Source organism: Solanum pennellii, chromosome 8, assembly GCF_001406875.1.
Source record: "Solanum pennellii chromosome 8, SPENNV200".
Classification (NCBI taxonomy): Eukaryota; Viridiplantae; Streptophyta; class Magnoliopsida; order Solanales; family Solanaceae; genus Solanum; species Solanum pennellii.
The window spans coordinates 61,999,111-62,012,986 of record NC_028644.1 but is presented as its reverse complement, the minus strand read 5'-3'; the positions used below and the strand labels follow the sequence as shown (position 1 = coordinate 62,012,986).

The window sequence follows — 13,876 nt, the reverse complement described above, 5'->3', positions numbered from 1 at the left end:
CTGATCCTCCAAATTGATAACTACCTGACTTATTTGTCAATAATGCAGTAGGATCAGTGATGCCTCCACCAGAATATTCACCACTGAGTTCACGTTGACTCTCATCTTGTACAATCATGGCATAACATTGATTGACACTGGGTGGTGGATTTAGCATAAGTATCTGGCTTCTAGCTTGTGCATAGCTTTCATTCAAACCCATAAGAAATTGTAATAACTTCTGCCTATCCATACTATCAGAATAATCCTTCGATTTAACACATTCGCAAGATGAAGGAGGAACTATTGAATCGAATTCATCCCAAAGATCTTTCAGCTTTGAATAATAAACTGAAACAGGGGAAATACCTTGAGTATGTGTAACTATGGCTTTGTGAAGATGAAAAATTCTGGACATATTGATTGCACAATTGAATTATGGAGGAAGAAGCAATCACAATTTTATTATTGATCAGTTCAACTACAATGTATTACACTCTACATATATATATACATGTACTAAGTGACTTATTTACAAAAAAGCCATCTTCTAGAATCTTCTCCATATATCCTAACTAACTATCAACTAATTATCAACTAACTATCAACTAATCTAGTTAATTATTTACAATCTCTAATAAATCTTGTGGTCTTAAACACGCCACGTGGAAAGTTAAAGTTAAAGTGCTGCTAAAAAAAAAAGAAGTCATTCTTTTTGAAACAAACTAAAAAGAAAATAGGGTCATTATTTTTTAAACGGATAGAGTAAAAAATAGAAACAACAAATCTGAAAAGACAAAAGATAGACATCACGACAAAATAGAGACATTTGTGTGTATTGAATTGGATAAGAATATGAGTATGGACGTCATTACGACTTACGTATGAACTTTGGACTTTACAATAGGTTTTGACAAAATATACTCTCTCTTCCGCGATTTTCCTTTGTGTCACATAAAATTAAATGTATCATAGAGATTATTTTAATTAAATGAATCATAGAGATTATTTTAATGTGATAATCAATTTAAAATTTTCAAATACAGACTGATAAATGATGATCAGCATCCTGCTTTTACAAAATTACAAATAGAAATGTATGAATTAAACTTTCACAATAGCTAACAGCTTTCTTCGTCATTTTTGTCCTTGTTATGAGCGTACTTTTGAAGGTTTTCACCATGCAATTTGCCATACCTGAACTCATCAAATATTTCACCTCCCATATTTATGTAAAGATCATATGCCTTCTTATTCCAAACTGCGATTATTCCCTCTACCGATACAAACCCATTGTTAGCAGCAATGGATGCAACTGTCCCAAACAATAAGCTCCCCATTCCCAACTTCCTATAACTCTCCCTGAAGTAAAGACTCTCAAAATAGAACCCAGGCTTGTCATAGAAGCACGAATAATTAGCGTAAAAGAAAGCATATCCCGCGATGTAAACATCACTCTTATCATCATATTTGGATCTGAATTCCTCAACTTGTCCTTCCACCACAGAGAATTTAAGGTCGAACGTTGTAAGGACAGGCTTAAACCCTTCGTTTGTGGGTTCGTCAAAAGGGGTTGGGGAGACTTCAAGTAGAAGTACGGATGGCCCATAGAAAAGTGGAAGAGGATTTTCTTTAAAAAGCAAGCCCTCTAAGGAGGACTCAGTAGCTTTGTATAAATGAGTATAGTTATGGTATACATGGATTTGGTAAAACAATTTGTATATATGGGACAGATCAAATTTCGTAGCAAGACGAACTCGTGTGTATATCTTTCCAGTGATGGTAACGTCCGATGATGCATCGGTGGTTATTGCTGCAGATGGAATTGGTTGTTGAAGAGAAGGAGCCATGTCGTGTGGTGAATTAGATGAAATATTAAGGCAAAGGATTAGGGTGACGGTTTTTTTGTAATGGGATACTATTGAATGGAAAGATAATAGTAATGGTTATTTATATTGGAGATTTGGTCCCCTTCGTAATTATTTATTTGGTTGGTGGAGATCAACTCAAATGTGCATGTTATATATCTTTTCTTTTAAAAAAAATTTATAATTTTATGGTGTGCTTTAGATTGTTTTGCAACGAAAGATAGTAGGCAGCTTCACGAACAAGTCATAGTGGACTACATCAACATCTTTGCTAAAGTAAAGCTATTCTTCAGTACAATTTTCACGTGGAAGAAGAAAATTGAGTTATAATTTCTTTTTTCTGCGGTGGGTAACTCATAATTAAGTGGCACATGACATGTCGATTAGTTTGACAAGTTTCTCTCTAAAGGATTTGACATGATGCATAACTTTATTTTTACTTTTTTAAATGAGTTTAACTAATATATCTATAATTTGGTTATATCAGTAGTCTTTAAGAATTTAAATTTCTGTTGTATTTGAATTATAAAAAAGGAAAGTAATGGTAAAAGGTAATTAGGACTCTACGGCAAGAGAGGGGGATTAGGGAGGGAGTGTTAAAAGATATAAAAATAATAATAAAAAAAGAGATAAGCTGAAAAATAGCTAGTAACTCACTAGCAAAAGATCATTGCCCATTCAATTACTTGACCGTGTAAAAAATGTCTATACCATTAGTGAATACAAAGTTAAACTCTTTTAAAATTATATCATATTTGTTGTTGATAAGTCGAATATGTTGGTAAACATTATATTGTCAATGTTGACGGCTTCATTTAACTTTCATGCCCTCAACCTATTTTCATATTTTGAATGGTCCTATTGTTTTTTGTTTTATTGTTAAAGCATTTTCTAGCTCAAATAAAAAAGTCAAAAAAGGAGTGGGTGAAACTCTTTAATTAGTCAATTTAGATAGTGGAGTACACCCACTACTCACTATAAACATATTTATCGAAAAACTACTACAAATTTATTTATATGAGGTCATGATAATATATCTTAAGCTTAATTCGTAAGATTTGATTACTAGTGATTGAATATCATAAGTGTTTTAACAAATTAAAGCAAGATAATAATGATGAAGTTGATATTATAATGTCAGAAGAAGCTTTTAAGCTTCGAAGATGTAGATGAGAGCTGAGTTTGATATTGCTAGCCAATTATAAAGCTCCACTCGAGCTCTAATTAGGTACCCAATGAATGTCAATCCGAAAATATTGTTAGTAGTGCCAACTAATATTTATAAAATTATTGGGAACATAACTTGTAGATATATATGTAGATATTGAAATTTTGTAGAACTCTAAAAAATGCGTTCAATTCGAGTTGGGATTCTACAAATTGTGTTCAATTCAGATTAGGATTCTTGGATGCTACTCAACCTTAAACCCTAGTTTATGACTATATAAAGGGTACTACATTCCCTTAAAAGGCATCTCGAAAAATCCATAAAGAGATCAAGATCTCGAATACTCCACAAATTGATGGACTATTCATATGGAGAGGTCAAATCTAAATCATCCTAGTTCGAGAAATACGCCACTAATGGCCCTCGAATCATGGATAAATCCTAGGAGAGTAGAATCAAGGGATCAACAGAATTGTACCCGCTATCTTAATCAATAAAATTTATGTTTCTTCATATTTTATTTGTATGGTTTATTTATTTTCCATATGTTTAAAATTTGTTTCAAACAAATTGGCACGCCCAGTGGGACCAAATCTGCCCTTCATCTCTTCTCTCCTAAATCAAATCTGAAAATCTGAAGCTGCAAATGTGGAAGCATGAATACTTCAAGCCTCATCTTTGAGTTTCAACAAGTCTACACTCCGTCAAGCCTTGAAGCAGGGGGCATTTGTAGATATTGAAATTTTGTAGAACTCTAAAAGATGCGTTATGAAATTCGAGTTGGGATTCTACAAATTGTGTTCATTTCAGATTAGGATTCTTGGATGCTACTCAACCCTAAACCCTAGTTTATGCCTATATAAAGGGTACTAAATTCCCTTAAAAGGCATCTCGAAAAATCCATAAAGAGATCAAGATCTCGAATACTCCACAAATTGATGGATTATATGGAGAGGTCAAATCTAAATCATCCTAGTTCGAGAAATATGCCACTAACGGCCCTCGAATCATGGATAAATCCTAGGAGAGTAGAATCAAGGGATCAACAGAATTGTACCCGCTATCTTAATCAATAAAATTTATGTTTCTACATATTTTATTTTATTTGTATGGTTTATTTATTTTCCGTTTAAAATTTGTTGCAAACAATATAATCTGTTAATTACTAAATTAGATTACTGACGAATTATTTTATTCGACTATAAAATTTATCTTATCATTAATTTTTAATATAAATAGTTATATAACCAACCTAATTTGTTCAATGATTGAAATGAAGCGTAATAGTTGTTGTACTATATATTTTTCTATACAACCAAAAATAGAATAGTTATACAAAATTTTAGTGGATAACATCCATAGTTCATAGTTGAGACTTCCCTTTCATCACCTACTCACAAACTTTTTATCATCAGTATTTGCATTATAATAAGTAATATCTTATTTTAGGATATACAAGTCACTAGCAGCCCCTAATAATGATAACTAGAATGCACACTTGAGTTTCCTCAACTAACCCCACTAACTAAATAAGTTTTATAATATAATTAAAAAGACCACTACTCCACTATAAATAACCATTGAAATCTTTTCAAACAATATCCCATTAATTACAAAACCTTCTTCATAGTCCTTTCAATATTTCCTACACTCTTTATTTTTTCCCTAGCTCTTCAAGCTTGCCTTATTACCATGGCTTCATCTTTATCTGAAACAATAACAACCGATGCATCATCCGAAAACAACAACGTTACCATCACTGGAAAGATATACACAAGACTTCGCCTCGCTACGAAATCTGATTTGTCTCATATATACCAATTGTTTTACCAAATCCATGCATACCATAACAACACTCATTTATACAAAGCTACTGAGTCTTCCTTAGCCAATTTGCTCTTTAAGGAAAACCCTCTTCCACTTTTCTACGGTCCATCAGTACTTCTACTTGAAGTCTCTCCAACACCTTTTAACGAACCTAAAAATACCACAAACGAAGGGTTTAAGCCTGTCCTTACAACGTTTGACCTTAAATTCCCCGTGGTGGAAGGACAAGTTGAGGAGTTTCGGTCCAAATATGATGATAAGAGTGATGTTTACATCGCGGGATATGCTTTCTTTTATGCGAATTATTCGTGCTTTTCTGATAAGCCTGGATTCTATTTTGAAAGTCTATACTTTAGGGAGAGTTATAGAAAGTTGGGAATGGGGAGTTTGTTGTTTGGGACAGTTGCATCTATTGCTGCTAACAATGGGTTTGTATCGGTAGAGGGAATAGTAGCAGTTTGGAACAAAAAGTCATATGATTTTTACGTAAATATGGGAGTTGAAATATTTGATGAGTTTAGGTATGGAAAGTTGCATGGTGAAAATCTTCAAAAGTATGCTCACAACAAGGACAAAAATGATGGAGGAAACTGATAAGGAGAAGGGGGAATTTATCATATTGTATTTGTAATATTTTAAAAGCAGAATATGCTCATTATCACTGTGTATTAATTTGTATTTGATTTAGTTAATTTCACACTAAAAAGCACCTCCATACGCCGTGCAAATTTCAAAAGAATATCCTCAACCGCATCCCTTCTAAATCTGCCCCTGATTAGCGGGGTGCCTACGATTGTTTCTTTTTTTTTAATACTAACTAATAAAATAGGGAAAGGGTACAAATATCCCCAGACTTACTTAACCCTTTTTTTTTCCGCACCTTTTTTATTTACGTGACATCCAAATATATCTCACGCATCTTAATTGTATGGAGTCATGGAGCATGTCACGCAAGATAAAAGGTGTACTAAATTACAAAAAAATAAGTACAAGGAGGTAATAGAAACTTAGTTTAGTTAATGTGTGTTTCTGAAATTTCGGTCATATTCTAGGGGATACTCGTGTCTTATCCCTAATAATAAACTAACTAAACCACAAACATAAGAATACAAATTAGGTCATTTGGGATGACTTAGTTGATTTGGAGGGTAGTTAACCACATGGATGATCCGGAATTGATCCCCCCCTCAATGCCTTCTGAGTCGAGTTTATCGCATAAAATTTAGCTAGTGTGATTTACATCCTCTTTGTGATTTAGAAACTATTACAAAGTATGGATTAAAAAAAATATATAAATGAGAAGACTTAATCCTTACCTTACTTATAGTGATTAGGTAAATTAAATGTCCCTCCCCTTCATTCTTAGCTACTGTTTGGCTATAAATTTTTTAATATTTTTGGTAAGTTAATTTTAGCTAAAGTTCTGGGTACAGTTTTATCATGTATTTGATTATAGATTTTTTAAAAAAATATTTGATTTTTTAAATAATATATATAGTATTCATAAGTTTTAAAAGTATTGAAAAGGTCCATACATTTGGATTATCATTTTACTCTAATTAATGTAGTGAGATTTGTACAAGTTACTCAATGTTTTTTTAATCATAATTTTATATATGCCGTTTATATAATTTTTAATGTATAAATTTTATTTTTAAAAATTTATAAATAATATTGAAATGCACGATCAAACTTTAAAGTTTTGAATTTAGAAAAGTAAAAAGGTGTTGATTAAGTACAGGTTGATTTATTGGTAATGCAACTCGAATTTGTAGTATATATCATTATATGACATTCTTCAATATTATATAGGGATGAAAATGGTAGGATGGCTATCTAATTATTATATTGAAATTTTAATATCTCAATTTTGTTATTAAAATTTATTTTCTTAATTTTATTACGTTAAATAAAAATATGTCTAAAAAAATTAATTATGTAGTCTAAAATATATTATGTAGAAAATTAAAACTAAAGAGTGATAAAAAAAGCAATTTTTTTTCCAAACAGATTAAATATGACAAATGGATTAAAATAAAAAAAAGTATGATATTAAAAATTTTATTTTCTTTTTTTATTATTTAATAATCGATACAATATTTAATATTTATATATAAAAACACATATCATATCGTATATAATCAACTTACATTTACATCTATTATATGTAATATAAGTTGAATCGAACAAATATTGTGATTACCCATTTATTATATGGTAAAAAGAATTAAAATCGAAGTTAAATTATTAAATTATATTAAATTGTTGATGTGAATATGATATTAAAATATTGAAAATTAAAATGATCGAAACTAAAATATTCACTTATTGATGATGCCACCTCAGTATATACCACACGTGGAAGAAGAAAAGAAAAGTCAATTTTTTCTTTTAAAAAGTTATTTCGCAAGTGGCAACTGGCAACTTTGACAAAGTCCTCTCGTAGATGAGAACTTTTACTTCCATTTTTAAAAAATAAGAAATATCATCGTATATTTTAAGGCAAGTAAAAGTGATGAAAAACATAAAATATAAGTATCAATATTATGGTAAAATTATAAAAAGAAAACAGCTTATTTCCATTTCAAACGATTTAGTTATGATATATTTTTACTAAGGTAGTTTTTACATTATAAAATGATTACATTTGAAAGATGGCGCAATTTTAATTTAAGGCTCCCACCAAATTTTTGTTTTTATAGGAAAAAGAAAAGAAATTTCATCCGATGCAACTTGCTTGACCCTTTTATATACCACGTACGTTTCAGTTGACGTCCACCAACCAAATAAACATTTATAAAATACTTAAAGGGTCCAAATTCTCCACTATAAATAACTTGTTATCTTAATAAATCTATTCATACAATTTCCCATTGCCAAAAAGAAAAAAAAAACTTCATCCTACTACTTTCAACAATATCTCCTTTTGCCTTGAACAACTATGGCTCCTGCTCTTCAACTACCAACTCCATCTCAAACAATAACCACCGATGCATCATCGGACGTTACCATCACTGGAAAGATATACACACGAGTTCGACTTGCTACGAAATCTGATCTGTCCCATATATACAAATTATTTTACCAAATCCATGACTACCATAACTATACTCATTTATACAAAGCTACTGAGTCCTCCTTAGAGGGCTTGCTTTTTAAAGAAAATCCTCTTCCACTTTTCTATGGTCCATCCATACTTCTACTTGAAGTCTCTCCAACCCCTTTTAAAGAAGCTAAGAATGAAGAGTTCAAGCCTGTCCTTACAACGTTTGACCTTAAATTCCCTGTCGTAGAAGTACAGGTTGAGGAATTCCGATCCAAATATGATGATAAGAGTGATGCTTACATCGCGGGATATGCTTTCTTTTACGCGAATTATTCGTGCTTCTATGACAAGCCTGGGTTCTATTTTGAGAGTCTTTACTTCAGGGAGAGTTATAGGAAGTTGGGAATGGGGAGCTTATTGTTTGGGACAGTTGCATCTATTGCTGCTAACAATGGGTTTGTATCGGTAGAGGGAATAATCGCAGTTTGGAACAAGAAGTCATATGATTTTTACATAAATATGGGAGTTGAAATATTTGATGAGTTTAGGTATGGCAAATTGCATGGTGAAAATCTTCAAAAGTATGCTCATAACAAGGACAAAAATAACGAAGGAAGCTGTTAGTGTGTTATTTTTTTAAATGTTGAAAGTTCAATTCATACATTTCTATTTGTAATCTTGTAAAAGCAGAATGCGCATTACATTCACTCCGTCCGATATTGTTTGTCATTGTTTAGTCAAACTATAAAAACTTTGACTAACATTTTAAAATGTATTTTTTCATCATATTAATATAAAAAAAAATGTAATTTATAGTACTTTTCATATAATTTTAGAATATCTAATTTTTTTATTTAAAATATCAAATTACCTTTGAAAATTAATCAAATTAGCTTTCGATAAATGTAACATGACAAACAATTCCAAACGGAGAGTATCATATATAACACAATCCCTTTGATTCATTTAATAATATGTGGCACGATTATTATTTGGGAATTCACAGGTTTTTTTCCCTTGCCATATTAGATATGCATTTTCCCTCCATTTTAGGCTTCGTTAGTTGTACTTATTTTTACGAGCGAAACCTCCTAATTTAGGAAAATAACTATACTATACTATTTTTCTAAAAACCTATTGAAAAGTTCAAGGTTCGTTACGTAATTGACAATAATGTGCATACTCATTTATCAAGTGTATCCCTATCCAATTTAATTTGTTGATGTCATCTGCACAAATTTAACTTTAAAATATTTTAATTTATTTATTATATATTATATTATTTACATCTGTGGCATCTGGCAACTTCCATTAGATATCTTTATTACATGTGGTTAATGATTCGCTTAATTAGAATTTCTCTCACCAAAAATATAAAGGTAATAACTACCTCTAAATTTTATCGTCTATTATAAATTTTGTAAAGAGAGTGAATGTTGTGATGGGGAGAGAAAAAGCAAACTGGACTATATCAACACGGTATTATTATTTTCTTTTCAATTTAATTATGATGTTTGAATTTAAAGAATCAAATAAGTTATTCTTTTATCATATTTATTTTATTTGCTTATCTTTTAAATTATTAATTATTGAGATGTAAAAAATAGTACTTAAATTATTTTATAAAATCAAAATTAATTGGAGATGCATCTAGCATTGTATATCATATATTATTCTTCAGGATACCATAGATATCAAAAATTACCATATTTGAAATAAAAGTTTTTAATACAAGAAACGCAGTATTCTAATTTTGGTATATGCATTTTATTAATTTTATAATTAATTTAATTGAAAATTACTTGTATTTTTCTTGAAAATATATTTTTATATGTTTAACCATTTAAGTTAGTAGTTATTTTAAAATCAAAGACATAATTAGCTATTATATATTAATAACGTACTTTAAACGATACCAAATTAACTGTGGGATAGGAATAATATAATATTTCTAAAATTCGAAAACCCAAATGAAGGAACCAATTTTTTGAGTATCATGCTCAGTCCAATATGGCTTATACCACATGTGGAAGAAGAAAAAGAAAAGTCAATGAAGAGTTGTATTTAAGCCGGCACGTTCACCCACCAAATAAAAATAAGACCAAATTCTCCACTATAAATAACTTGTTATCCTAATATATTTTTTCATACAATATCCCATTACTAAAACAATAATCACCCATGCATCATCGGACGTAACCATCACCGGAAAGAAGAATGCTCAATACATTTGTATTTGAAAAAATTAAATTGGTAATTATATATCATATTAAACATCTTCTATTCATGAATTTATATGATCTTTCTTTAAAAAAAAATCTATCATAAAAATAAGAAGTACATCTTTCTATAAAGAAAAATGGCAAAGATCAATGCCAAAGTGTACATAGAGGTGGCAATAGTCTGACCTCTCGTAGCGAATTAATATCTTGGATCAAAATGAAGCTTTGTATCTTGAAAATCACATAATTTTTTGGTTGATAGAAATCAATTTTATAAATAAACAAATTACATGTTTGGCCATATTTTATAACTAAACAATTACATGTTTGGCCATAGAACTGCCAAAATGGCTATTATGTAAAAAAAAATAATTAACTAACATGCCTTAACCAATTCATTGATTTTTGCAATAATTATAAACTTGAAAAGTATAATTGTTAAAGGAAGGAGGAATAGTGAATACCGAGTGAAAGACAATTAGGAATTTTATTTTCTAAAAAAGGTATTTTGAGAACTATAAAAGCTATTAAAGATTGAATAGTGAATACGGAGTGAAAGATAGTTTGAAATTTTATTTTTAAAAAAGGTATTTTGAGAACTATAAAAACTATTAAAGATTGATGTTTATAATAAATTTTAAAGTGATAGAAAATAATTTATGATCACAATAAATAAGTAAAAACATCACTTTATTGATTAATCTCTTGATTCTATTCTCCTAATATTTATTCATGATTCAAGGGCCGTTAGTGGCGTATGATTTAGATTTGACTAAATAATCCATCAATTTGTGAATTATTCGAGATCTTGATTTCGAGATGCCTTTTAAGATAATTTAGTAGCCTTTATATAGGCATAAACTAAGATTTAGGGTTGAGTAGCCTTCAAAAATACTAATTTAAATTGAACACAATTTGTAAAATTCTTCAAAATTTCAATGTCTACGATAGTAAAATCTTTGATTGAACACAAAATGCTTATAAATTGAGTGGTGGCCAAATTATGACATTTGATTGATTTTGACTAATAAATATTTATCAAATACATAATGATAATATCTAAAAAGTTCTTTATGTGTTTATTTGACTAACTTATAAACTTAACTAAATATCTTGTGTACTTTATTAATTAAATTGCATCGGTAACAAAAGTAAAATTGGTATGATGAGACTCGATTTTTCATAGATTAGAAATTTCGTTGGTATAATATTTCTGTCTTTTAACCTATTGATTGAGGGGTTCTTATTGTATCGGTAGCGTTTTTAAAAAAATTATTTTTTTCAATGCAAAATAAAATAATAAAAAAATTAATACAAAATAAATTTTAAAAAATAACTGATCGTACGGTATATATACCATTACATCCCTACTAAAATTGTTAAGTATTATTCCTTCGACAAGTTTCGTAGAAAATTCATGTAAAAGATCATTTAAGATGAAAATAATTTTCCTCTAAACCATGTTCCTTTTCAGTGTGAATATATATTATCCTTACTGAGCTTTCATGCATCTTGGTAAGCATTATAGAGCTAAACAATGTTGAAGACTTCATTTTATTTTCACACATCATATACTTTTTATTGCTGAAGTTGTCAAATTTGATTTTGGGAGGATCATCGGTTCTTCGTAGATGTTAACATTTTTATGATAAGAACTGAGAAGTAGGTAAAAGTCTTTGTTCGTACAAAGTCAACATTTTTTATGTTTAAGAATTGTCACTTTGTTCCTACATTTTTGACTTTTTTGCATGGTCCTAGCTATGACATCTCTTGCACCAACTCCACCAACCTCACTAACCAAATATAAAATATTTTTTAAAAGGACCAAATTCTTTCTCCACTATAAATAACTACTATTATTATCCCAAACACAATATCTCATTACTAAACCTTTCAATATTTCTTTTATCTTACAAACCTCATTCCTCTCAAACAACGTAACATCCCATGGCTCCTGAAGCAATAACCACCGATGCATCATCGGACGTTACCATCACCGGAAAGATATACACACGAGTCCGTCTCGCTACGAAATCTGATCTGTCCCATATATACAAATTATTTTACCAAATCCATGAATACCATAACTATACTCATTTATACAAAGCTACTGAGTCTTCCTTAGCCAACTTGCTCTTTAAAGAAAACCCTCTTCCACTTTTCTACGGGCCATCCGTACTTCTACTTGAAGTCTCTCCAACCCCTTTTGACGAACCTAAAACTACCACGAATGAAGGGTTTAAGCCTGTCCGTAAAACTTTCGACCTTAAATTCCCTGTGGTGGAAGGACAAGTTGAGGAATTCAGATCCAAATATGATGATAAGAGTGATGTTTACATCGCGGGATATGCTTTCTTTTACGCTAATTATTCATGCTTTTATGATAAGCCTGGATTTTATTTCGAGAGTCTTTACTTCAGAGAGAGTTATAGAAAGTTAGGAATGGGGAGTTTGTTGTTTGGGACAGTTGCATCTATTGCTGCTAACAATGGGTTTGTATCGGTAGAGGGAATAGTAGCAGTTTGGAATAAGAAGTCATATGATTTTTACGTAAATATGGGAGTTGAAATTTTTGATGAGTTTAGGTACGGAAAGTTGCATGGTGAAAATCTTCAAAAGTATGCTCATAACAAGGACAAAAACGGCGAAGGGAGCTGTTAGCTAGTATGGTTTTTTATGTACTATATTGCGCAATTTATTAATTTCTATGTGTAATATTATTGTAAAAGCAGAATGCTCATTATATTTGTAATTTGAAAAATAAATAAATTGGTACTTATCTTATATTAGAGCTGTTAGCTAGTATGGTTTCTTGTGTACTATATTGCGCAATTTATTAATTTCTGTGTGTAATATTGTAAAAGCAGAATGCTCATTATATTTGTAATTTGAAAAATAAATAAATTGGTACTTATCTTATATTATTTTAAATCCCTGGATTCAATGTTTTTAAACTTTATCATAAAAATTAATATCTTTCTATAAAACAAAAATGGCAAAGATGATCTCTTATATTACTAAATAAAGGGAAAACGTACGAGTAACCCCTCAACCTATGCTCAAAATCTCAGAGACGCACTTATACTATACTAAGATCCTATTATCTCTCTGAATTTATTTTATAAGTAATTTTCTATCTCTTTTCGGCCTACGTGGCACTAGCTTGAATAAAAAAAGTCAATCATTGTTGGGCCCACAAGATAGTGCCACGTAGGCCGAAAAGGGGTAGAAAATTATTTAATAAAATAAATTCAGGGGGATAATAGGACCTTAGTATAGTATAAGTATGTCTATGAGATTTCGAGCATAGTTTGAGGGGTACTCGTGCCTTATCCCTTAAATAAAAAATGTTAAAAATCATTTTTTAAGTGATAAAGTGGATCTTATAACTAAACATGTTTGCATAGAAATGGTAAAACGACTAATAAACAATTGTTTTATTTGATAAAAGAATATTTATAAACAGTTCTTTTCGTAGAATAACTAAAACACCTTTATTCAACAGTTTTACAAAAACTTAAAAATATCTTTGTTTTGTTTTTTTTAAAAAAAGAAACGAACATAGAGCGAAGAGTTTTAAGTTAAGAATATATATTCTTTGAAAATTAAAAAAAATGAATTAAAAAATAATATTTTAGTATGCATTAGATTTGGTAATCCCCTGCATCCTAATCACTTTGTTTTAGGGTGCATGTACGTGGCAAGTGGCATATTGTTTAGTTTGACAAGTCTTTTTGCTTATCAGAGACCTTATTAGGGGTGTGGG

At 30.1% G+C, this 13,876-nt stretch overlaps 5 protein-coding genes across 5 annotated transcripts in view; 3 read left to right on the top strand and 2 right to left on the bottom strand.

Annotated features, from left to right (window-relative positions):
* Positions 1-397, bottom strand: part of LOC107027800 — a 1,138-nt gene extending 741 nt beyond the window's left edge. Inside the window, exon 1 of the mRNA XM_015228866.1 lies at positions 25-397. Within this exon, the coding sequence (XP_015084352.1) occupies positions 25-397 (373 nt within the window). The remainder of the gene's footprint in view (positions 1-24) is intronic.
* Positions 398-796: 399 nt separating this feature from the next.
* LOC107028757 (tyramine N-feruloyltransferase 4/11-like) lies at positions 797-1,994 on the bottom strand. The gene has a single exon (XM_015229941.2). It carries the CDS (start codon positions 1,827-1,829, stop codon positions 1,101-1,103), a length of 729 nt encoding a protein of 242 aa, XP_015085427.1. The 5' UTR covers positions 1,830-1,994; the 3' UTR covers positions 797-1,100.
* Positions 1,995-4,431: 2,437 nt separating this feature from the next.
* Positions 4,432-5,581, top strand: LOC107028756 (tyramine N-feruloyltransferase 4/11-like). Its single transcript, XM_015229940.2, has one exon. The coding sequence runs from the start codon at positions 4,708-4,710 to the stop codon at positions 5,434-5,436; it is 729 nt and encodes a 242-aa protein (XP_015085426.1). The 5' UTR covers positions 4,432-4,707; the 3' UTR covers positions 5,437-5,581.
* Positions 5,582-7,633: 2,052 nt separating this feature from the next.
* Positions 7,634-8,639, top strand: LOC107028755 (tyramine N-feruloyltransferase 4/11-like). The gene has a single exon (XM_027919033.1). It carries the CDS (start codon positions 7,784-7,786, stop codon positions 8,510-8,512), a length of 729 nt encoding a protein of 242 aa, XP_027774834.1. The 5' UTR covers positions 7,634-7,783; the 3' UTR covers positions 8,513-8,639.
* Positions 8,640-11,967: 3,328 nt separating this feature from the next.
* Positions 11,968-12,899, top strand: LOC107028759 (tyramine N-feruloyltransferase 4/11-like). Its single transcript, XM_015229943.2, has one exon. The coding sequence runs from the start codon at positions 12,058-12,060 to the stop codon at positions 12,769-12,771; it is 714 nt and encodes a 237-aa protein (XP_015085429.1). The 5' UTR covers positions 11,968-12,057; the 3' UTR covers positions 12,772-12,899.
* Positions 12,900-13,876: the final 977 nt, after the last annotated feature.